This window comes from Carassius carassius, chromosome 2, assembly GCF_963082965.1.
Source record: "Carassius carassius chromosome 2, fCarCar2.1, whole genome shotgun sequence".
Lineage (NCBI taxonomy): Eukaryota > Metazoa > Chordata > Actinopteri > Cypriniformes > Cyprinidae > Carassius > Carassius carassius.
The window spans coordinates 8,359,596-8,386,725 of NC_081756.1; the positions used below are offsets into that span (position 1 = coordinate 8,359,596).

General features: G+C 38.3%; 1 protein-coding gene and 1 long non-coding RNA gene across 2 annotated transcripts; both read left to right on the plus strand.

The window, feature by feature from the left end:
- Window positions 1-8,327: 8,327 nt before the first annotated feature.
- On the plus strand, window positions 8,328-20,540 carry LOC132096470 (uncharacterized). Its single transcript, XR_009422588.1, has 4 exons — window positions 8,328-8,402; window positions 16,922-17,051; window positions 19,334-19,445; window positions 20,275-20,540. It is a non-coding gene; the product is annotated as an uncharacterized LOC132096470 (long non-coding RNA).
- Window positions 20,541-23,885: 3,345 nt separating this feature from the next.
- Window positions 23,886-27,047, plus strand: LOC132101480 (ferritin, heavy subunit-like). The gene is made up of 5 exons (XM_059506487.1): window positions 23,886-24,140; window positions 24,882-24,987; window positions 25,139-25,285; window positions 26,381-26,506; window positions 26,594-27,047. The coding sequence occupies exons 2-5, from the start codon at window positions 24,886-24,888 to the stop codon at window positions 26,750-26,752; spliced, it is 534 nt and encodes a 177-aa protein (XP_059362470.1). The 5' UTR covers window positions 23,886-24,140; window positions 24,882-24,885; the 3' UTR covers window positions 26,753-27,047.
- Window positions 27,048-27,130: the final 83 nt, after the last annotated feature.

Below are 27,130 nucleotides of genomic sequence, written 5' to 3' on the forward strand. Positions count from 1 at the left end.
TCCCTAGGCAAGCACAGCATACACAGCATAATAGAGCATAGTATATGGCCAGGGGTTCACTTCATTTCCTTGAGTTCAACTTCAGAATATGACGGGGTTTCGTTTTCAGCGGTGTCTGCACCACTAACGCCTGTTTTGTCCGTCTGCATCTTTCTTGTGATTTTAGCGGCAGTTTGCCCTCCTGCCCATTATTTACTGACATAGCTTCCAGGGAGCGATTTTTTTTTACTCAGTAATTAATGTGTTTTAAAATGTAGCGAAGTACAATACTTCAAACAAAATATACTTAAGTAAAAGTAAAATTACAGATTAAAAAAAATACTTAAAAAAGTAGAAGTACACAAAAAAGCTACTCAATTACAGTAACGCGAGTAAATGTAATTCGTTACTTTCCACCTCTGTACATACATGATTACAGAATTCAAATTTTTGGGTGAACTTTCTCAAAGTTTTCCTAATGTGTTCAGTAGACGTGGACTCTCTGTTTTCCATTTGGCCCATTGCAAAGAAACACAATATACTCAAACCAAATCGGATACAGTACTATTATTAGTATTCAATGCAGTACTGCATGGTAACTGAATTCAACAATGTCAATGAAACTTCTCTTGCATTTCACCGAATTTGACCACAGTCCCTGTGAGTGTTGAGCAAATTGGAGTAAATGATGCTTGTCTGTTTACTTGTGCTTGTTTACCAGAGCTACTGGGTAAAATCATGCTGTTTGCTTTCTTTGGCTGCTTTCCCTATTGCCCTGCTAATGTAAGCAGAATTTTGCATTAAAACTGGGCAGCTTTTCTGGTGCAGATGGCATATTCCTTAAGAACAGATTTCTGAGTGAATACTGAGGAACGCTGGGTGGGAACTTGTGTGCAAGGGTTGAAAACTTCTGAAAAATGATTCTGCAAATTGCATGCTTTATATGCCAATTGTCCATGAATTTTTATGTTGTTGTTAGAGTTTAAACATCAGAGCCAGTTTCTCAATCCACGTTATTTTATTGCCAGTTTCTACTCTTTTATGGAGGAAGCATGTTTTATTGGTTGAGCCCCTGCAGAAATCAGTTGCCTTTCAAAATAGTGTTTCAGCCAGAAAGTTAAATCAGAAAAATGTTAATTTAAAATTTTGTTGCTGATAATGAGTCTGATTTGGCCTCTAAAGTCATTTTTTATCATCATGTGTACTTTCTTTCCCATTTTGCCTTTTTCTGAGTTATGCCTCTGTTATTTCCAACAGGAAGTTGGCTGTGACAGACAACTGGGAAACAACGCTAAAGAGGACAACTGTGGCGTGTGCGCTGGAGACGGTTCCACTTGTCGTCTGATCCGAGGCCAGGCTGTGCCCCACATGTCACCTGAAGAACGTAGGTATACGCAAACATGAGCACATTGTCCTTTGTTGGTGCTACACTTGGTTTTGTTTTTTAGACTGTTGCTCTGTTTGTTGGAGCATCCCGAGCAGCCAGTCACAACAACATTGGATCAGCCCAGGGCCGTAACCAGCGTAGACAGCGAGGGGGACCAGTTTTAGGCTTGTGTCCCTAAGTGATCTAACAGTGCTCATCAATGTCAAAATTATGGCCAATCTAATCAAAGTAAGCAGAGTTTACTGTTCATAAGCAGAGCGCGAATGCCAGAACAAAGCTTCAGTTTTAACACTGAAAGAGAGTGGAGTAAGATGGAAGTAGTAAAAATTTTTTAATATGGCTGTTTTGGTATCATTTATGTGTAATTTATTTAATTCCCACCTGAATGTGAGGAGACAATAAATGTTTGGGCTGTTCAACATATTAGGGACAGACATGAGATTGAATGTGTGCATATTTTAAAATATTATTTTCAAATGGTTAAAAATGATTACTTCCATACTAGGATTGGAGCATTTCCTCAACCAATGACATTTGGACTGGAATTGTTTATAAATATAGTTAGAGCTTAATTTTGAAGCATTTTTGATTTGTGGAAAAAGTCTCATTGTGTATAAAATTGTATACATATTCAAGCAAATGCCAGCTTATGTTAGTTCTGTGAAACAACACAAAACCTATGTTACTCAACTCCAGTGCTGGAAAGCTGATCTGAGATTTGCACAGGTCCTACTTCTTGCCTTATAGTAAGCCCTCTTTCGTTCTGCAGACATTTTCCTCTTTTGTTTTTCATCCACCATCTCTATCTTTATGTCGTCCCTTTGTCTGTCCTGTGCACTGAGCACTCCCTTGTCCCCATCATGAGTAGACATGCCCCTAATTGCTGATTGGCTACAAGTTTGTTTTGTTACTCGGCCCAACTCAGTTTTCAAAAGTGTATTTGAAAAGTACATTCCCCACCTTTAAGGTGAGACACTGCAGGCAAAAACACTGTTTTTTCAAGCACCTGTCAATTTTATAGCACTTTATCTGTTTATTGTCAATAGATTAAAATTACAACACATATTTTTAAAGGCCGTTTTCTCAAAATGAGTTTTTTCTCCAACACTGAGCCATAAATCTCCACTTCAGTAGCACTTACACACACCAAACTTTACATTTTTATTCCTGTTTTTACAGAGGGATTTGTTCATATATATTTCCTTGATTATATACAACATTTTATTCCCTCCCAAATTGTGAAAATATATTGTTTTCTGGCTGTTCAAAGTATTTTCTGAATTATGGAGTGACAAAAAAAGATACCCAGAATTCCCTCTGTAAAAACAAATTAGCAAAAATTATTTAAACTGACTTCATCTAGTGTTCAGATTTTTGTACTAGACATTTATGCAAATTAGCGCATATTTCATTAAATAATGCCTCATTTGCATATTTAAACATAACATTTTTGAAAACTTGTAATACAACAAATGTTTGCAATAATCAATGTAATCAATCAACTGGATAAGTAAGGTGATAACTATTCGTTTTTTTTTTTTACCCTATTCACCTGCAGTGTCTCGCCTTAAATGAGTCAGTGGACTTTTCTCCTTTTTTCTTAACTTTGATTTTCTTTTATCACTGTATCAAATCAAATAATCCTCAAGGTTCAGAAAAACTAAAGCCATGAACTCTTATGTGTGTTAAGCAGTCTTACTTTTCCTGTGGTCTTCAGTGAGTGCAAACATTGGCAGCTTTATTTGCCTGCTTAATTTATGTGAATGCCAGCAGAAGAATTGTTTGCATTCTGGGACTGAAGATAAAGTTAATGATTTCCTTTAACGCGTGTGAGGGAATCTCAGCCCATTTGTGAGAAATAACACACATTATTCTGTGGCACTTGCTTATAAATAGCTAGCTGTCATTTATTTAAGATTATTACCCAAGTACTCAGTTTGTGTTTCTGTCTGCTTGGTTTTTAGGCAGGATGCCTTTGCTGAAATCATGTCTGTGTAAAAATATCAAATACCAGAACTGTTTTATGTAATAACCACACCCTAAATGAATTAAGACTGCTCATTTTTAGTCCTGTTTATGGTAAGGTTGAATGTTGCCTTTAAACATTCCAGCCTGAGGAACACAAGGTTATTTCTGAGACACTTTGTTCTCGCCTTGAGTTTTATGTTGGTTTTGGGAAGATCTTGCAGTGTATTGTGTTTGGTGGCTGCCGAAGATTTTTCCTCATCCAAAAATTCCATTGTCTTACAGCAAAATACTCCAATGAATCTGATTACAGATCAGTTTGTTTCCAAAGCCTAGTTGGCTGCATAGGCAGCATTTTAAGGCATCATAAGCACACTTCCGACACAAAAGCTGTTCCAAAGCGTAGGAAGCGTGACTATACAACCTTCTGAGATACCTTGGCAACATCACATGTGCAGAAATACAGTGACAACAGTAATATTGTGAAATATTATTACAATATAAATTAACTGATTTCTATTTGAATACATTTTAAAATGCAATTTATTCATATGATGCAAAGCTGAATTTTCACCAGCCATTATGCCATTCTTCAGAGTCACATGATCCTTCAGAAATCATTCTAATATGCTGTTTTCCTATTAATGTCAGTGTTAAAAACAGTTGTGCTGCTTAATATTTTTGTAGACATTGTGATACTTTTTGTATATTTAGGTGATTATGAATACGATTATAATAAAATAAAATTATAAATGTCTTTATTGTCACTTTGAACAATTTAATGGATACTTGCTGAATAAAAGTATTACTTTCTGTCTTTAAAATAAACAAATAAATAATACTAACCCCAAACCTTTGAATGGTAGTGTATACAATTCCTTTGTAGAATATGACATTGTTAGCTTAGCCACATGCTATCACCAAATGCTATGGTATCAGCTCTGTTTTAGGTCATAATTTGTTGCAAATCTGTTTTGTTTCTGTTGATGTTTACTTAGAAGGTGTCTGGCAATGTAAGCAGCAGAAAACAACACAGCTCACTAGGCTTTGGTGCAGAGCCTAAGTGACTAGAACGTTTCTCCTAACCAAAGAGTTTTCACACAATCATGCTATTCATTTTCAAAGCCTGCAAACGATAAATGAGGAAACTCGATCCAAACAAGTTATGCATTCTTTAATAAAAGCCGTCTCACTAATAACTCACATGCGTGGCACTGACTTGTAGGCTTCTCGTAAGTCATCATGAGGTCTCCAGATGGAAGTCCAGTGATTGGATAGGTCATTCCCCAAAACATTTCAATCCGGGCTGGATGACGGTCAGGATTCCAGAGCGTCACATGGATCTGTTAAAATTAAAATGCAATAAAGCTGCTAATGAGCCTCTGGCTCGTATAATTCATTTATTTTACTCTGCAGTAACTAATTTCTGCATTTTTGAAAGGAGCGTGAAAGAAACACAGATGCATTATGGGAGCGTTTTTGTGATTTTAATTTTACTTGTGGGTCGATGCATCTTTGTGGAGCAGTTAGTCACATTAAATGTATTTTTTCCCCCTTCGTTATAAACAAATTTGAACTCACACTTGCATGCTTGGGTTATAAGTGAGGGCAATTACGTCTTGGTTATTTTTTATTGTTAATTATGAAACACAGCATTGTTTTCAGAATTTTTTTGCCCTGTTTACAACAGACTGGTGTCTGAAACTTTATTTCATTATAGCAATAAATTCCAGAACTTTTTAAACATGTTTCCAAAAGTAAATATTTTGGGGCACCCATGACGTTGGCTCATTTCCAACCCCTATAATTGCTGGATGCAGTAAGCAATTGCTGAGTCAAAGGAAAAGCACCTCTTTCCCTCATTAATTCCCGCTAATGCAATAAACTGCATTAACACTTTGCGTCTACACAAACCACATACCTTATATTCAAGCACAAAGTTCCTCAATTAAAGAAGTTATGAAAGCTACTTTGAACGCTGCAGCAAGCTAAGGTTTTTTTTTACTGTTAAAACCAAGAGCACTTTTTGCCCTCTGTGCTTTTAACTTAAAAACACTCTCACTAGTTTATTTATTGGTCCAAGGGGTGCCATATATGTATGTACTGAAAATGTGTATATACATCATGAATTTCTGAAGAAAATTACAAAAACGTATTTCATATGCATTTTTTTGTGTATATATTCCTCAGAAGTTCATGAACATGTATGTTGAATAAGTATGCTGTTTAATAGTTTTCTGTTGTTAAATTGACATTGATGCTAATTACATTTTACATTTTTGGAATAGAATGCCTTCTTGTGGTTAATTTCATAGCTTGCATGCTATGAAATTAATCTCTGGCCGGCAATATGACTGAGGTGCCCTTGAGTAAGGCATCAAACCCCCAACTGCCCCCTGGTCGCCATGGCATAAATGACACAGTGTGTGTGTGTGTGTGTGTGTGTGTTTACTGCTCTGTGTGTTCACTTTGGATGGGTTAAATGCAGAGCACAAATATGTATGAGTATGGGTAACCATACTTGGCTGAATGTCACATCACTTTTCACTTTTTTATTTTTTTTATTTTAATAGAACATTTCTTACAGAATTTAAGACGTTGTTGTGTCAGTTGAAAAAAAGATTTTATGTACTTACGTACTTAAATTAAACAATAAAATGTAATCGCACTGTTTGCATGCACTTTTATAAAATTAAATTTTGATTGGAAATGAAGCGCAAAAAAAAAGAAAATACTGTGTGCATTTCTTTCAATCCTTAAATGCTACACAATGCAATGCATCATTCAAAATATAGGTAAAACACATGTAAAAAAAAACATTTACAATGTTTGCTTATTTTTGGAATTAGCTTGGATATGAAAACATTCATAGCTCTTTTATTATCTATGTTCATATTTTAAGGAACAATTGTGAGACATCTTTATTTCCCTTGAACAAGACACTTACTCGCAAAATGTACAAAAAGATAAAATACTGTCATTATTTACTAATTTTTGCATTGTTCCAAACCAGTTCCTAAAATATATGTCTGAAGATCCTCCAAAAATCCTCATGGAAAACATGAGGGCGAGTACATAATGACAGGATTTTTTTGGAAAACTATTTCTTTTCTTAATTTTTTTTTTTGTGTATTTATTTTATTTTTTGTGGTTGAGGGAACACATGTGGAAAAGTCCCCTGTTCAACACTGTATCACTGAAAGAAATCTCGGCTCGCAAACTTTTACGCCGTTGACAAGCGAACACACATCGTTTTTAATACATCATTTTTACGCGTCTCGTCACGCCAGAGCTGTCAAACACGTGCAGTGATACAATGTTGTTTCTACATAACAACCAGGCGGGAAGGAAGTCGACCGGAAGTTGAAGTCGGCTGGGGGACGCCATCTTGTAGCAGAACTTCACTTGCGTTAGCATCCCATTGACAGCATCTCATTTTGGCATCACTTTGACAGCGAATAACTTTACATCTGAGGCGATTAAAGACTCCATTTGTCCATTATTTATTTCTACAGATACACGACAATGTATAAAGGGCTCTATTACCTTCTATGTTACATTATGGCCCCGTAGGAACAGTTTTTGTAAAAATAGGCTAACGATTGCGTCATAACCCATCGACTCTCTGTCGCACAGTAGAGAAATTACCGTACAGACAGGAGGAGAAGCTCGCAGGCAATCGGGGAGACGTCAAGAGAGAAGCCCATGTATACAAGCCCTGGCGCTACATTTTAAAATACTATACAAAATACAACAAATAATATTGTATAAATATAGCACGTCAATCCCCTCTCTCTCTCTTTCTCTATGTGAGTGTGAGAGAAAGCAACGGCGATTTGTGCTCCTTAACACTAGAGTTTACGGTACATTATACAGGTGCATTGCGGATCCATTGAGGAAAAAAAAGCACAGATCGTCTGACGGAGAGTCAGAGAGTGTTCGCGAGTGAAAATATCTGTGCTAAACTTAGCCTCCAACTAACACACTGGCGAGTAAAATCAGAGTATTTATTAGCCATTGGCTAATATTAGACATCATTTAGTAGCCAGAAGGAAGATTTAGTCACATATGCGAGTGATTTACTCGCAATGTAGAGGGTTGACTTACTAGCCACAGTGCTAACTTCTGAAAAAGTACCTGAAGACAGGAAATAATATGCATCCTCCGGACAGCAGTTATTAGACACGCGACCGATAATACTGTTTGTTAGTTTGCTAACAAAAAACAATAACAAAACAAAAAACAATAAGATAAACACAAACTGTCCATTTAATCTAAAATGTTGCATAATACTGGAGGAAAATGAACTTACCGGGGTTTGACAGAGACGTGACAGTATGCGGAAACTTGTGCGCGATAACAAATTCAACTCTTCACACGATCTTGTATAACATGAGCGCGTGCTATAAAACGTACTGTAAATAACCAACAAATATATCACTCCGCCGGCGGCACTTCAGCTGCAAACACTACTGGGAACAACGCTGCTGTTTCGAGCCCGGTTTACACCGCCTTTCTCCACGGAGCTGCTTCGGATGATATTACACTTTATTGTGTGTTGTACACACACCAGGGATGGAAATTAATTTTTTTTTTGTCCACCGGCCGGGTGAAACAGTATGCTATTTTATTTACCCACCACGGTGGCTGGTAGGTGAAGCGAGTTTACCCGCCACAACACAAAAACAGCCGCATTTGGCTGGTGGCGGGTGCTAATTTCCATCCCTGGTGTGTGTGTGTGTGTGCAACTCATTTACTCTGAAATGTGATGACTGCATTTATGAGCACTTCCATAGCTCATATCATCTGTGGATATTGACATGAACTGTGAGGGATGCTGTACTTCTGATCTGTGTTCAGAGTAAAACACTTCATTACATGTTGAATTTAGAAAATGGTACAGTTGTTTTTTTAGATTAATCCAATTTTGTATCATAATTTCAAGTACTGAATTATGTGTTACTTTAATTACTTTTTTTTTATTCTTCTTCTGCAGCCATAAAAGCGGTGATCGAAGTGCCGATGGGTAGCAGAGGCCTCAGAATCACAGCCAAGGGACCAGACATGATTGGTGAGATTATGCATATTAACTATACATATGATATATGGGGTCTCATAGCTTTTGTATGGAGATAGAACTGTTGCATTCATTTTAATTTTAAAAGTTACTTAACAGCATCCAAAGTTAATGCTTTTTTTATTTACATTTTCCATTCACAAATCACCAGTACACACAGCAGTGATGCTAAGGCTGGTACCCAGATGGTATTTGATGATATATGTGTTATTATGCCCTATATATGTCACTGTGATTGTGCTTTAAAAGGCCAAAACTAATAAGCCATTGTGTCATGTTTTACACCGTGTCTCTGCTCACTGTCACTGCTCTGCAACAGCTGTAACTGCAACTGGACTCATCAAAGCAAATGTGCGAATCATTTGTTTTCCATCATGTCATGCCTCGTCCAGTGTAGACAGTATTGCTGATTATAATGATTTCTATTTGCTTTGGATGCGTGGCGAGGGTTTTACTGATCATCTCTGAGTGATCATCCTCATTCACTGATCCTGATGGAAATATAAAGAAGCCTTTCAGTCCAGCAATCTTTTGGAAACATGATTTTTTTTAACCACACAAACAGCACTTCAGCTCCATATGCAGTTCCTTACAGGGGGAAAAAATGAATGCTACCGGCTGGTTGTAAAGCAAAACGTGATTGGTTATAGCAATGCCGTGCTACGATTGGTCAGTGAAGTGTGGCTGTTATCTGATTGGCTTGAGTAGACGGTTGGTGGAGTCCACGCATTTGTGGATTGTCAGTGTCTTGATGCTAGAAATGTTTCAAAATCCACAAATGCATGCAGTGGTCTACAAATGCATAGGACGCAAAGTTGTGTTTGTGACATAAAATATTTAGTGAATATGTTTTTTATCTGCAAATCTCATTTTATATATTTGTGAATACAATTCGTGTTTGTGAAACTCTAATATTTAATTGTGAATCTCATTCTATTTATTTGTCAATAAGTTTCATTTTTGTTAATCTCTTTACATTTATTTTTGGATCATAATCTATTTATTTGTAATTATGCAACAACTCTATCTCCATACTCCATATATTTGGCATAAAGAAAGCAAAACTTCTTTATGTATTTGTTTGTTTACACAGTGATTAATAGAAGTAGGCTAATATACAGATTCATTTTGGGGTTAAATATAAAAGGGGAAGTCATGGCTTAATGCTTAGAGAGTCAGACTCCTAACCCAAAAGGTTGTGGGTTTGAGTCCTGTACCAGCAGGGTTTGTAGGTTGGGGGAGTAAATGTACATTGCTCTCTCCCACCTTCAGTACCACGACAGAGGTGCCCTTGAGCAAGGCACTGAACACTCAATTGCTCTCCAGGCACCGCAGCAAAAAATGGCTGCCCACTGCTCCAGGTGTGTATGTTCACTGCTATGTGTGTGCACTTAGAATGGGATAATTCCAGAGCACTAATTCCGAGTATGGGTTACCATACTTGCCCACGTCACTCACTTGAATAGTGAGTTTCACATAAAAAAATAAAATCAAATGTGCTTTTTGAACGACTTTGTGAGATTCATCCACATTTGAGTATAAAATTTGATTAAGTAGGACTTCTTTGTAAATAATTTTGCAAACTATATAGAAAAACATTTTGATTATATACTTTAGTATAACTTTAATTTATATTAACTTTATATTTTCATTTAGGAATATAGGAATGTACTAAAATGGATTATATAAAACTTAATTTTATAAAATCTTGTAAATTATATAGAAAATGATCTTGATTATATGGGATAACGTTAATTTATTTTAAGCTCTATTTAGCATTCAAAAATATTTATTTTTTTAATTTTTTAATTTTGGGTTGAAATTTCACCCAAATGTGTTTTTTTAAAGGCTTTGTGATATTTAGCCACATTTGAGTATAATATTTGATTATTCTAAATTGGAATTCATTGTAAATAATCTTGCAAATTATATTGAAAATTGTCTTGATAAATTAGATAACTTTAATGTATATTTACTTAATAAAGTTATATTTAGAATAAAAAAAAAACGTAATTAAAAAATACAAATAATTCATTTAATAGTTATTTATTTATTTCAATAGTAGCTTAATGGTAATATAGTCTTGTATGCAAATAATACTTTCATTATTTATTTACTTATTTTAATTTAATTAAATTTACTTCTTTTGCAGTGCAATATCACCCAAAATGTGTTTTTGAAAGGCTTTGTGAGATTCATCCACATTTGAGCAATTAATTATTTAGGAACATATTGTATTTGATTATGTAGGCAATGGAATCATGGAAATTTATAGGAATTCTTCTTGATTATATGGAATAACTTTCAATGCATATTTACACAAAAACAAACCTTCAATGAAAATCTGTCCTTTTACACTGCCATTTCAGTTATCTTGAGTATTTATATTTATATATTTATATATTTTCCCCATGCTTTTTTTTTGTCTTCCTAACATTTATGATTTTTTAATCAATCTGTAACATCTTTGCTCCTGTAAGGAAGTTGTCACAGGCCATCAGAAGCATCTACGACTGATTTGCCAAAGAGCTCTTCCAACATCTGCAATATAGTCTGAACTTTACAATACTTCCACAGTGACACAGCCAAACTGTATTTGACACGGTCGCCACAGTGTGGGAATGCAATGGATTTTATATCTATATCTAGCCTGAAAGACCAAAAAAATAGATTTCCTATTACCTGAGTGGAACTGGCGAGAGAGGTTTGAGGTAACTTTGGGATAAAGCAGAAGAATGAAGTGTTCATGCAGGCTAATTTGTGGTGGCTGAGAGCCCGGTACGTTGGAGACAGGGCCAGTAATCTATCAGACTTCCATAACGGACACACAGAGTATGCCGAAGTCCAATCCCAGTGATCCGTTTTACATCTGATGGACCCACACTCACACGTACACACTTCCGTTCTGTGGAAAACCACTATTTTCCCTGAACACACACTGATATCTAAACCCTTTAACCTGTGCATAACTCCTTTTTAGTTGCAAACTAAACATCCATCGAGAACTACAGGGCATTTAGTGGATGTTTGACTTGTAGTCGTAACTTTTATAAAGGATATCCTTTTGGGTTTGAGACTATAGTCTTTGCAACTTTAGGGATCTTATTTATGCATCTACATGTAATCCAATTACTAACAGCCGAGTTTATTAACTTGACCAATAGATTTGGTCATTGAAATGTTGTAGATATAACTATTTTATAATGTGCCAATAATTGCATTGTTAAATGTTTCAAGTCGTAAAATATAATATTGCCGTTTATTATTGAAAGTACTCAGTGGGACTGGGATCTTATCAATTTCAGATATAAATAAATGTCTTTCCGTTGTGTGCAAATTGATACACTGGTTTGGAAATAATTTGCAGGTCCTTCATGTAAATAGAGCAACAGAACAACATGTGTTAGCAGTAAGGGAAAATCAAACAACTGGTAAGAGCGGCTAGAGAGTGGCTAGTGGCAGCAGAATCTCTCAAAAAGATTCAATTCACACATTGTCTGCTCTTATTGAGGGTGTCTTGTGATAAAAAAATGGCAGCTAACATTTATTTGCTGAGACAAACATATTGGATGATGATTTTTCTGTGATATGGCAAATTCCAGATTTGAATGGCTGTGTCGAGAACTTAATAGTGAGAGATCCAAAGATTAAAATAAGGATTTAAATGGTTATTTGGTAACATACATTTACTATGAATCAAGAGTTTTCCCTCAATAAACTTCTAATTTGCTGCTTACTAATAGCAAGTAAGGTAGTTGTTGTACTAGTTATGTTTAGGCACTGGGAAGATTTATGAGTACTAATAAACACGGATAATAATATGCATGCTAATAAGCAACTAGTTAATAGTAAATAGTGTTTCTCTAATTTAAAGTGTTACATTTTTATATCACATTATTCCACATTTGGGCACAGAGTTCAGGTGAGATGCAGTTTGCAAACCATTTTACTTTTATAAAATGACATATTTCAGAGGAAACAGGATATTAAACAAGAAATATTTTTGCGTGGACATTTATTGGATCAAAGTGGGCATTGCATACTAAAATGGGGGCTGATGGATGGATGCATGATACTATAGATGGGATAGATGGATGGATAGATGGATAGATACTATAGATGGGATGGAGGGATGGATGGATATATGGAAAGATATGAAATGGAGATTGATACATGCTATAAATATACAGATGGATATTATAGATGAATGGATAGATAGATAGATACTGTATATAGATGGATGGGGGGTAAGATATACATATAAAAAATACATAATTTGGTGCCATTTAGTTTGGAGAAAATTGTAAACAATATGACTTGGTCAAAAAGACCCTAAATCTTATCATTGAATCATTTCAGTAACGGAGTCAGTGGTGTAACTTCATTAACTGAAAAGACCTATATGAGATTTTAGTTGTAGACAATTTCATCTGTTCAAGTTCTGTCAGACACTGATCACTTCAACCGCACAACCTCTACAGTACCTAAATCCATACCCATCCAAAGACATGTCAGCCAACCCCAACATGTCACAGTGTCTGGGTTGTGTTCCCTGGGAATCCACTAGGTGTCCTCCTTCTCCACGGTGTCTGTCACTTTATGAATCACATTCCTCACGTCCTCTGCTTAATTTGCACCCAGCTGTCACTAGTTACTAATCATTACACTCTGTCTAATTCCCATTAGTGTTTGTCTCTCCTTGTGTATTTAACCCGGTCTGTCTGAGTATGTGTCACAGAGTCCTTGTGATTCATGTCCATCTTTCAGTCTTGCCCTTGGCTTGTGTTCGTGTGTTGTTTATGTTTGGATTGCTCTTCTGGTTTCGACTCATGCCTGGACTGATTATTCTCTGTGGATTAACCCCTAATAAAGGACGTACTTGCAATTGGTTCTCTCTCCGCGAATCCTTGTATCCCGAACGTGACAGAAGGACTCCGTCACACAGAGAACCAGTGGTATGTCTGCTTGTGTCTCCTCCCCACCCACAGAGCGGGGGAGGAATGGGTTTTTAGGGAACTCGCCTGGTGGTTTTTCGGGGGACCAGGGGAGGTCGCCGAGGCGGGAGTGGTCGAGAAGAGGCTCAGCATCGCTCTCAGCCATGGCCTCCCTTCGACCCGGGGCTCGGGTGGGATGGATTAGAGCCACCGTCTCACAATGGCGGAAGGAGAGGGGAGAAGAAGCGCACATCCGCCATGGTGGCGCCACTGCCCATGATGGCCGCTAGACCAGCGCCACGAGGCAGGATGGACGCCAGCACAGCGCCACAGCACAAAGAGGGTCACCAGTCCAGCGCCACGGTGCAAGATGGCCGCCAGCTCAGCGCCAATGCCCAAGATGGCCGCTGACACATTGCTGGATTATTTCTCCATGCTTTCAAAGATCCTAGAGACTCCCAAGACTGTTCACGTCATGGCTGCTGAGCCAGCGCCACAGCCCAAGATGGCAGTCAACCCAGCGCCAATGCCCAAGATGGCCACTGGTGCAGAGCCACGGTCCAAGATGGCCACCCGTCCAGAGTCATGGCCCAAGATGGCCGCCAATTCAGCGCCACAGCACAAGGTGGCCGCTAACCCAGCACCTATACCCAAGATAGCCATTAATCCAGATCCAAGGTCCAAGATGGCCGCCCGTCCAGAGTCATGGCCCAGGATGGCCTCCAATCCAGCACTACAGCACAAGATGGCTGCCAGCCCAGTGCCACAGCACAAGATGGCCTCCGGTTCAGAGCCACGGTCCAAGATGACCGCCCGTCCAGAGTCATGGTCCAAGAGGACTGTTTGCCCAGCGCCGCTGCACAGCATGACAGTCACAGCTGACCCTCCAGAGTCGAGTCAGGTTCCAGTTGACCCTCCAGAGTCGAGTCAAGTTCCAGCAAACTCTTCAGAGTCGAGTCAGGTTCCAGTTGAACCTCCGGAATCGAGTCAGGTTCCAGCGAACTCTCCAGAGTCGAGTCAGGTTCCAGTTGACCCTCCGGAATCGAGTCAGGTTCCAGTTGACCCTCCGGAATCGAGTCAGGTTCCAGTTGACCCTCCGGAATCGAGTCAGGTTCCAGTTGACCCTCCGGAATCAAGTCAGGTTCTAGTCAACTCTCCAGAGTCGAGTCAGGTTCTAGTCAACTCTCCAGAGTCGAGTCAGGTTCTAGTCAACTCTCCAGAGTCGAGTCAGGTTCTAGTCAACTCTCCAGAGTCGAGTCAGGTTCTAGTCAACTCTCCAGAGTCGAGTCAGGTGTTCGTGGACCCTCCAGAGTCAGGGCTAGTCACCGATGACCCTCCAGAGTCAGGGCTAGTCACCGATGACCCTCCAGAGTCAGGGCTAGTCACCGATGACCCTCCAGAGTCAGGGCTAGTCACCGATGACCCTCCAGAGTCAGGGCTAGTCACCGATGACCCTCCAGAGTCAGGGCTAGTCACCGATGACCCTCCAGAGTCAGGGCTAGTCACCGATGACCCTCCAGAGTCAGGGCTAGTCACCGATGACCCTCCAGAGTCAGGGCTAGTCACCGATGACCCTCCAGAGTCCGGGCTAGTCACCGATGACCCTCCAGAGTCAGGGCTAGTCACCGATGACCTTCCAGAGTCAGGGCTAGTCACAGATGACCTTCCAGAGTCAGGGCTAGTCACCGATGACCTTCCAGAGCCAGGGCTAGTCACCGATGACCTTCCAGAGCCAGGGCAAGGCACCATGGACTTTCCAGAGACAAGGCCAGTCACCGGTGATCTTCAAGGACTAAGTCAAGTCACCACTGATCTTCATGAACAAAGGCAAGTCACCAATGATCTTCATGTACAAATGCAAGTCACCAATGATCTTCATGTACAAATACAAGTCACCAATGATCTTCATGTACAAATACAAGTCACCAATGATCTTCATGTACAAATACAAGTCACCAATGATCTTCATGTACAAATACAAGTCACCAATGATCTTCATAAGCAGTGTCAAGTCAGCACCGATCTTCTGGAATCCAGTATAAACACCATGGGATTACCAGAGTTTCGTCCTCCCGTTGATCCGATCACACGGTTGTGGTGGTCTTCTGCTCCGCCCTGGGGGACTCCGGCCTCGGCCACAAGGATGTGGTGGTCTTCTGCTCCCCCCTGGGGGGCTTCCGCCTCGACCACAAGGATGTGGTGGTCTTCTGCTCCACCCTGGGGGACTCCGGCCTCGACCACAAGGAGGTGGGGGTCTTCTGTTCCGCCCTGGGGGGCATCCGTCCCGATCACACGGTTGTGGTGGTCTTCTGCTCTGCCCTGGGGGGCATCTGTCCCGACCACACGGTTGTGGTGGTCTTCTGCTCCGCCCTGGTGGGCGCCACGACTTGTCCTTCATGGTCTTATGTTTTGTGTTTTTCGTTTCTGTTGTGTTTCCTGTCGGTTCCCCTCTGTTAGCCTGGCCCTCCGTCCCTCCCCCTGATCCTCCTCCGGTCCACCTACCTCCTGGTCTCCCTGTTTTGTGTTTACACTTCTGGTGTCTGTTTCCCATGTTTCTTTTCTGGCCCTCCGTCCCTCCCCCTGAGCCTCCACCTGTCCGCCTCCCTCCTGGTCTCTGTTTTATGTCCTGTCGTGGAGCGTCTGGGAGCCGCTCCGTAGAGGGGGGGTATTGTCACAGTGTCTGGGTTGTGTTCCCTGGGAATCCACTAGGTGTCCTCCTTCCCCACGGTGTCTGTAACTTTATGAATCACATTCCTCACGTCCTCTGCTTAATTTGCACCCATCTGTCACTAGTTACTAATCATTACACTCTGTATAATTCCCATTAGCGTTTGTCTCTCCTTGTGTATTTAACCCGGTCTGTCTGAGTATGTGTCACGGAGTCCTTGTGATTCATGTCCATCTTTCAGTCTTGCCCTTGCCTTGTGTTCGTGTGTTGTTTATGTTTGGATTGCTCTTCTGGTTTCGACTCATGCCTGGACTGATTATTCTCTGTGGATTAACCCCTAATAAAGGACGTACTTGCAATTGGTTCTCTCTCCGCGAATCCTTGTATCCCGAACGTGACACAACATGCAGAGTGATTGACAGATAGACAGTGTTCTGTTAGAGTAATGTGTGAACCACTCTACTGACAGTTAGTATCTCAGAGACAGATGTGGTTTCAGCAGTATCAGGTAGTAGCAAGACTTAAAAAAAAAGGAAGTTGTGACATTTGCAAAGTATGGTAACCCATACTCAGAATTGGTGCTCTGCATTTAACCCAGTGCACACCCCCAGAGCAGTGGGCAGCTACAGTATATCCAGCACCCAGGGAGCAACTGCGGGTTCAGTGCCTTGCTTAAGGGCTCTTCAGCTATGGGTATTGAGGGAGGAAGAGCGCTGGTCAGTGCACCCCCCCCCCCCACCTACAACTCCTGCCAGCACTGAGACTTAAACCTGCAACCTCTGGGTTACAAGTCCAACTCTCTAACCATTAGGCCACAGCTGTCCAGCTTTATTTGTGGTAATCCCACAAAATAACTCATAGAATCTTAAATGTCATATTTCAGTGATTGAAGCTAATGCACCAAACAACAGGAGAGAAGAGGTGGTGTTCAGCACTCCAGGTCCTCACACTCTGGGTAACAATACGCTGGAGTACCAGAGAGGAGCAGAAAGACAGACACTCCACTGCTATGGCCCGCTGCGTGCAGACTTCACAATAAAGGTGAGAGTTTTGTAATGGAGTGACATCTCCTGTTGTGTTGGAGTTTCCAGCTGAACCTATAAGTCATTTACTTCAAGCATCCCCTAAAATAAAAGATAACTAGTTAAACAAAAAGTGAAATCACTACACATTTACATTTTCTTTATTCCATAAAATACAAAAGGAGAATGTTGAGGCAGTTCTTTTCCACACCACAAACGTGGTATTGCTGTTGCCATTACCAGGGTGCGATTTGCCGGGGGGGATGCGTGGGATTTCCCCCTTTCTGTTTATTTGATTTCATTAGTGCAGATTAATGTTTGAGAGCTGGTTATGTAGTCTTAATTGACCGAGTTTTAGTCATTATAATATTAATTCCGTTGTCTGACAACAGAAACATTAAAATATAGTTATAAAAACAGTTTTATTGAGAATTAAATTAAATGGCTAAATTAAATGCAGTATGTGAGCATAGGGAGGCACTACAATACGACGCACCAACGTCATAAATATGCTAATTAGCACATGACATCACAAATTAAAATGTTTCAAAACACCCCCCCCCCCCTCTGTTTTTTTCACAAATCGCCCCCTGGCCATTACTAATCTGAAAACATCACTTTAGAACTAGTAATGAAAGAACTTTAAGATGCTTCATTAAAAGCTTATTGTATTACTTAATTAAAAGCTCACTGTATTATGTAGAGTAGAGTATTGAGAAAGAGAGAGATGGACTGAGCGAGTGTAATTACCTGCATCTGATACAGCATTCATTCTTCAGCTCAATCTCATATTCACAATTATTCACAACATTAGTTTGAATGTCCTCTAAAAAAGCGTTATCTTTGTCATATTGTCCTTTCATCTCTTAAGGGCAGGGCCGGCCCAAGTCTTTATGTGGCCCTAAGCAGAATTTTATTTTTTATGAATGAACACTGAATGATCAGTGACGCCCTAGAGTTCATATTTCCGAAAGTGTCTAAGCAAATTTTCAAATTAACATTATCTTTTTTTAAAAAAACTTATTTTTGAAGTCAAACAGTGAAAGAGCACTCCTGTGACAATACCAGTACAATATCTCATGGTTCTCAAACAATCAGATTTAAGAACGTCTCTGTTACATATGGTAACCCTTGTTCCCTGAAGGAGGGAACGGAGACGTCATGTCGAAATTGGGATATTGCTTCGATAGACCAATCTACTTAGAGTGTATACTAAACGAGCCATTGCACATGCAGTTATTGCATCCAGCTGCTGCTGATCACAGCGTGAGTATAAGAAGGCAGCAGGTGCAATGCATACCAGGTTTTCGCTGAGGAGCCGAGCCGGAGACCTGGCAGCTCAGCGGCGGTACAGCAACCGTGGCGATGGGATGTGACGTCTCCATTCCCTCCTTCAGGGAAGGAGGGTTACCATACGTAACCGAGATTTTCCCTTTCAGTCGTTCACTCTCGACACCACATTGATGACCCACGAAATTGGGATCCCTACCAAATCGCCATGGGTGCTGCCCCTTCCAGTGCCATGTGTGAGCCGCCTGCGCCCCTATTAGGTGTTGGCCGGGGCTCAGAACAAGTAGTTCCACTCACCATTGCCAAAGCACTACCTCACTGGGTGAGATTGGATAACACTGGGAAAACGTACCCGTTCCGCTTGGAACAGGGACGCTGCGGAAGCACAATCATTCCCGAAGGAGGTCTCAAATACACATATAGCATCTGTTTAGGTGTATATGGAGAAATTTGAGGTGAATAAACCCCTCTTGGGAAGGCAGAAGTCTTTCTTGAACCTGTGTTTTAGATGTAGTGAATACTGTAAAAATTGCATGCAAACTGAAGCTTCATGATAAGTTTAAAGCCGCATTGAGAATCAGTGTTTACTCTCCTTGTAAAACTGTAAACATGGCACAATGTAATCATGTTAGACTTCCTCATCTCGTGACCTGAAGATTCTTGATTAGTCTTGACACAACGGCTTACAGTAATTGAACATGACTTATTACTGTAGTTAATTGCAACAGCAAACAGTATTTAACTAATCATCACAGTCCTAGAAATCAAGACTGGAGGATATTCAGTGGCAGGTGATGTATGCTTTGTTTTATATGGAAATTAGGACATGCATTGGACTGTGGACTCCTTGAGTAAATTTACTGCTTATTATACAGTAGATGTCAAAATCATTTGGTTTTTAAAAATAAATGCATTTTTATCTGGTAATGCTTGTGATTAGGAATATGGCTATTAATAGTGAACTTAATTACTTTTAAGTAAACATTATAAGTGAATTTGGGTTCTCCTCAGGTGAAGTACGGTGGCCCTAAAGACACAGTGATGCAGTTCATGTTTTACCAGCCTATTCGCTACCAGTGGAGGGAAACTGACTTTTTCCCCTGCTCTGTCACCTGTGGAGGCGGTAAGTGTTATAGATTGATTAGATACAGTGATTTTTAATAATTTCCAGTGATATGAATGGGATCTAAAAGCACTGGTTGGCACACCTACAGCATGATGTTTTAAAATTTGGAATATGATACCGATAAGCCAATAATAATTTTCAGATTATGGCTGATTACTGATAATGATAAAATGATACAGCTCTTCACTATTTTGTCTAAGTAAATGATTTTTTTTAATGCATCATATAATAATGTATATTTATTTGCTAAAGATTATATAGGTAGAAAAAAAGGGTTAGTGGTTTTAAAAAATAACTTTGAGTATTATATGAAGGCAAATATATAATCTAAATGTAAAAATGGTGGAAATGAACAGTATAATAATAATAAAAAAAGTTTAAATGGATTCAATATCATTTTCAATACCAAAAATTACATATATATTATATATTAATATATGATGTATGCGTTTCATAAACAATAACTGTTTTTAGGCTCTGATAGTTGTTAGACATATTTTTGGCTAATATTGATTTATGACGAACATTTAACAATTAGTTTTGATTCTTGTTGATGCTTTGTCTCACCCCTGAAGATATTTGTCAGCTTCAGATGTAAAAAAGTAATATAAGTTAAATAACAAGCAAGTACAAATAAATTCAACATCTGCTGATATATATCAATGAATAACAATACAGATAAATAAAAAAAATAAAAAATTGTCATAAACCCTAACTGTTTTAGATTCTGAAAGTTTCTGGACACTTTTTTGGGGTAATATTGATTTCTGATAAATCTATGTCTATTAGTTTTGATGCTTAATGGTGCTTTGTGTCATCCCTGAAGGTTATCAGCTCAATTCGGCTGACTGTATGGACATTCGTTACAACAAATCGGTTGCGGAGCACCTGTGTCACAGCTTCCCAGAGAACACCAAACCCACCCCCAAACTCAAGGAGTGTAACATGGATCCCTGCCTTGAAAGGCTGGTTCTGTCTTATCGATCTCTGCTGCACACCCTTCATGACAAAACACAAAGAATAAATCTCAATAAACCAGAAAGTGTCTGTGCATGAGATGTCCTGTGTGGATAATGGCTTGAAAGGCTAATGGTATTTGTTTTTCTGCAGTGATGGCTTCAAGGAAGTGATGCCCTATGACCAGTACCAGCCTCTACCACGGTATGAAGTTATTTACTGTACATCACTCTTACTAAAGAGATCACTGATATAGGATATTTGAGTATTTAATTTTTATGTTCCACTGAATCTGTTTTTGTGCATCTGAGATGAGTAAATGCATGATCCGGAACTACAGTAAGGATCATGTTTACGCCTCTGCACTCACTTATACTCTCAGATATTGGTGGTATCAGGCACTGAAAAACCAAACCATATAGTCACAAAAAATGTTTACAGAGAATATTCACCTTGTTGTAAGAGATTACTAAAATTAAAAGTCTGTCATCATTTCCTCGCCCTCGTGTTTTTCCAAACCTGTATGAATTTCTTTTTTCTGTTAAACATAAAAGAAGACATTTTGAGAAATATGAAATCATAAATCCAATTGAAGTGAATGGGTACCGGAACGGTTTGATTGCCAGCATTCTTAAAAATGTTTTCATTTGTGTTCCTCAAAAGAAAGAAAGTCATACAGATTTGGAATGATATGAGGGTGAGTAAATAATGACCGAATTTTCATTTTTGGGTTAACTATCCCATATCCCTTTGAATTATAATGTGGATGGAAACCACTGTCAGAATCCACAAGCAGTAATGGGATTTCCAATATGACTAAACCTAATATGAACAACATTGCTATTTTAATAAATGCACACACATACATAAATACATACATACACATACTCATATTATATATGATTTATATTAGATATAAATATATTACATATATTTCTTAAATATATGTATGTGTGTATATTTATATAGATATAAACATTCACAGTACACAAAATGTAAACACAAACTTTTATTTGAGATGCAATTAATTGATTTGACAGCACTACTTTAAATACATAGTTTTTCTAATCAGTGACTTACAAATAGTTTCATAATAGTTTTTCAATGGTTTTTAGTCAGTTAAGTTCGTCTTAACTTGAATTTACCTATTAATCTCTTTATATTATAATATTTTGAAATGCATTTGAAGAAAATGAACAGGTAAAATATGTCCAAAAGCAAAGCCAATTGGAAAAAAAAATGTAGGGTGACTGATACACTCTTTATTTGTCATACACAAGGAGTATTAAATTACAGACTTAATAAGATTTATTATACATTAGTGAAACCATAAAGGTATTGGTGATTCATTTAAAATTGACAATGATTAACACAAAGTGGTTTTATTAATCATTTTCTAAATGCATATTTTCTTGGGCCATTATACAAGGCTTTAAGATCTATGATTTCACAATCTTTTCTTTTTCTTGACATAAATTACATCTGGTAAAAGCTTCTGAAATAACTCTTGGATTATGAAAGACTGGTAAAATGAACTTTACTCAAGCCAAACTAGAACACATTTCCCAACTAAACAACAGAATAACGTAAAGATGCTGTAAATATGCTGAAGGCAAAAAAAAAGACACTTTGTACTATTTCAAAATAATAATAATTTAGGCTAATAGTTTTCCTGAATGTAGAAAACACTGTAAATGAGCAAGCATTACAGTCTCTGACCCAGACTTCACTGTTACACAACATTTACGAGTTCTGGAAAATGTTGGCGTTCACCATGTTTCGTCACACACTACATGTTATAGACTGCAGAACTGGATTGACCAATCAGTGATTCCTTGACGGTCTGGTTAACTGTTTCAGCACTTTTTGATCTCACGTTTCCAGAGGGCAGCGGTCATATGATCCTTAATATTCTGTTACAGCTGGATTGCATTCAGTTCTTCGTATGGAGTTCAGTTTATTTCACAATAGAAGTGCCAGTGCCATGTGGCCTCTATATATGTAGGCCAATAATAGAAAAAAATAGATTTACTGACATGAGTGTATCATGAGTGTATTTAGTGACATATAGTTATTTGTCAAATATGAAATCAGAGTTTTTTTTTCAAGATTATGTTGCACAATAGCCACACCCAAACCCTGTAATCCGATGAACATGAGTCAGCGAAATGCTCCAGATACGATACTCCTGACATCCTGGGTGTAGCGCTTATTGAATTCAAACCTCCTATTACATATCCCACTGATACGCAGAAGGACGAGGAGTTTAGACGTTCTTCCTTCCCATGTATTTTTATAAGACCTGCAATTTTTGGTCATTTTTAAAGGCCCAGCGAGTCCAAGGCATGCCATTAATGCTTCTAAAATATAGGCTGTACCTATGCTAGTTTAAAGGAAAGCCCTAATTATTGTATAGACACTTCAGAAGACTTTTTTGGACTTCTCTTGTGGCTGATATTGGAGATCTGAATCCAAATGTTGATCTGAGGGTTTTATAGACAAGAAGAGTAACAGCTGGAAGGACTAAGGAAGTTGCACTATTTTAAGGATGTAATACAATATGAGAGGTTTATTTATTTATTTATTTTTTTAAAGTGATTATAAGTGTTTAATCTGTAAACCAATTCTAGTGAGATTAGTGAATTAAAAAAAAAATGTGAATAGTGAACTTTTAAAAACTTATTTAAAAAAAAAAAAATAGTGCCTTGACCCTCTATGAAGTTTGATTTTGAGTTATTTTTTAGAGACTTTTGTAATTATTTATTATATTATACTATATCATATTATATATGCTAATATTATTTTTAGAATAGTTAATATATTTGTTTATTATATATATATATATATATATATATATATATATATATATATATATATATATATATATATATATACATACATACAAAACACACACACACACACACATAAACATACATATATGTTATATTATATTTTGTATTATTATATAGGCAATATGTAACATTATTTTTGAATATTTTTTTTATACTTGTTTAAATGTTGTTCTATTTTAATATATACTTTAAAATATTTTTTTCTGTGATGCAAAGCTGAATTTTTAGCATCATTACACGAGTCTTCAGTGTCACATGATCCTTCAGAAATCATTAATATGGTGATTTATGTTGAAAAGTTGTGTTGCTTAATTAATTAATTAATTAATTGGAACCAGCGATACTTTTTTTCAGGTTTATTTGATGAATGCAGTTTTAAAGAACATTGACCTTGTTGAATAAAAGCAATAATTTGTTTTAAAGGGGGGGGGGGGTACTGACCCCAAACTTTAGAATGGTTGCGTGTATTGTTACAAAAGATTTCTAATTAGAAGAAATGGCGGGGGTTTTAATTGTTTATTTATTTTTGATTGATTGTTTGTTTTTTCACTTGTTGTCTCGTCTTCATCTCGGGGCGGATGCTCCGTGCGTGACGCGTCATGCGCACAAATAGTCCTGCAGCACAGAGCACGAGCTCATAATCATCGCAGCCACGAGGACAGACGGAAGGTTACCTGCTTCAACAGTGCTTGAACGGCAACCCATCTTCTGTCTTTTCGCCTTTTCCATCAATCCGTCAACTTCTTCGATTCCATTCGTTTTGTTTTCGGTCAAAATCGAACATTTGATTTAAAGACGCTTGCTTTAAAACAGTTCTACGCGAACCAGCGTCGTTGACCATCTGTGCTAACAACACCAGAAAAGCCCTAAAACCGATTGCAAGGTAAGTTTTCCATCTGAATCTATTCTTTTACTCAAATACTCACTTCAACTCGTTTGTTTTTGTTTAGATCGTTGAATTACACGGCTGCATAGAGACGGCGGCGTCCATCACTAGCGAAGATTATATAAGGGCGCCATCTTTGTTGTTTTTTTTATCGAACAAGTTAACGTTAAGTCCTGCTTCTCGGATAAAATAAAACCACGAATTCGCTTCGTTTGCCAAATTATATATTTGGATAGATGATTTAAGAAGGTCTCAATGTTCTCAAATGCCCTCCACGTCAATGTCTTTTTTTTTTTTTTTTTTTTTTACTTTACAATATTATTATTATTTTTTTAACTGATAAGGTTATAGTTATTTATTATCATATCTAAATCGCCTAAATATTTTTTGAAGAGAGATTACACCGCTATCACAAATGAAAGTGGATGGGGACTGACGCTGTCGAGCTCCGAAAGACATGTAAAGCAACAATAATAACGTTATACACGACGATTTATAGAAGTTACATTGTTTCTCGTCTCTTGTAATCATTCGGTATTGTTGATTTATATGTTCTTCTCAAGACTGCATGTAGCCTTTTCTCCCCGAAAACAATGTTTGAAAAGGCATTGGTCTTTTTCGTAAAAAATAGGGATGTTTTCTTTTTTTATTCCAACGTATAATTTCTTCCATTTAGTGGTTGTTCTTGGCGTGCTTATTAGACCGGTACTTCACAATCTTTTGTGTCCTCTCTTCCAGAAACATGAGCTCTCAGGTGAGACAGAACTTCGAGGAGGCCTGCGAAGCGGCCATCAACCGTCAGATCAACATGGAGCTGTATGCATCCTACGTCTACCTTTCCATGGTGAGAGTCTAATGCCATTACAACATACTACACCCATTCTGTTCCCATTTAGAGTCAAATCTAGTGTTCTAGGTGAAAGAGCATTGAGTTCAGTATGTGAATGATCCATTTCGTTTATTGCCTTGTAACTTTTTTTGTTTCTCTCATGCAGTCGTACTACTTCGACCGAGATGATCAGGCCCTACACAACTTTGCGAAGTTTTTCCGCCATCAGTCCCACGAAGAGCACGAACACGCTGAGAAACTGATGCAGTTTCAGAACCAGAGGGGAGGGAGGATCTTTCTGCAGGATGTGAAGGTACATCTATAGTGTGTGTTCACGTGATAGCGTTACAGTTCGGCAGGACAAGGCAAGAACCCAGAGATAGAGAGGACAGTGTTTAGGTGGGGCTCTTATCTTTTAGCGACACTGACCATAAACTTCAACTGACAGTCAGCACATTTATTAAGCGTCTCTCTCTCTATTATAGTGAAATATTAAAGCACGTAACTGGAGGCCATGAATGCTTTTATTATTGTGTGACCAGTATAGATTTTGCAAGAACATTTAATATTTGCACGAGTTTAAGTAAGAAATAGTTTACCAGTAAGTTGGAAATGGAAAAAATTGTTAGTTGAAGTGAAATACTTTTGGGAAGTTGGCATGTGATTGTGACTAGTCAGATGCCAAGCCATAAAAAATTCTTACCATTATTTTACCTACTGTTTAATTGTAACTAACAGTTCTTTTAGGAATGAACTCATTTGTTGATTTGTTTCTTTAAAAAAAAAAATTATAATAAAAGTGGAAATACTTTTGTGACTTTGACATTTACAAATAAGGATACAACTGTAAAATCTAAGTTATGTGCTGAGGAAATGCATCTCAGATGCATCTGTCATTGCACATGACAGGGAAGGAAACATATTTGTGGTTTCAAAAATTGTCTCCATAAGAAATGGTGTTAAGACCTACAATACCTATTGTACCTTCTGTATTCATTCAGATTTAACCTAAAATTTATTAGGATTTATAAAGGGATGTTTTTAGGCATATGGCACGTTTTTATTTGCATATCACTTGCTCACCGGTGGATTCTCTGCAGTGAATGGGTGCCGTCAGAATCTAAATCCAAACAGCTGATTAAAAACCTCACAATCCACACCACTCCAGTCCATCAATTTGTTTGTTTGTTTTAGTTTCCATATAAATTGTTAGTCCTTGATCCGTAATATTTATTTATCAAGTGAAAGTCATATTGTCTGAATCAGGAGAGAAATATGTACACACAACATAGTTTGTGCAAGAACCGTTTTGCAAAAAAAAAAAAAAAATACAAATGTCAGTGAATTTTGATGTGAGGGCAATAGGGGGTGGACTGGAAGAAGCCTTATTAACTTTTGTGTTTGACAGAAACCGGAGAAGGACGAGTGGGGAAGTGGTTTGGAAGCTCTTGAATGCGCCCTGCAGCTGGAGAAGAGCGTCAATCACTCCCTCCTGGAGCTGCATAAGCTGTCCTCGCAGCACAACGACCCTCATGTGAGTCTGCAGCTACTGATACCAATGCAACTAAACCTTCTTATTCCCAGACAAAAAATTCCAAAACACACTCTTTGTTTCTTACAGATGTGTGATTTTATTGAGACACACTACTTGGACGAGCAGGTGAAGTCCATCAAAGAACTGGGCGACTGGGTGACCAACCTGCGCCGTATGGGCGCCCCCCAGAATGGCATGGCCGAGTATTTGTTTGACAAGCTCACACTTGGCAAAGAGAGCAGCTAAATACTCCATCTTTTCCTTCGCTGATTAGTTTTGCTATACGAGTGTTTATTTCCCTATATGCCATCGGACACTATTTTATGTTGTTTGACTGACTGGTCAACCTGTTTGTCCACTTATTTAAACCTCTTAACATGTTTGACTCTGCCATGCTTTGCTGTTTAAAGTCGCAGTTCTCATAAGCCATAGCACTCTATATCTCTAGCTCGTTTAAGATTTGACCTGCCTGCATGTGACGTGTGATTTGTCAATTAAATTATGCTCCAAACCAATAAAATAAAAACCTCTGGGATCTGAACTTGTCTCATGGCTCATTTATTGTTTCCAGACATACATGCATGTCTGAGCTTTCATAGGGGGTGGTTCAGGGGTTTCTGTGTC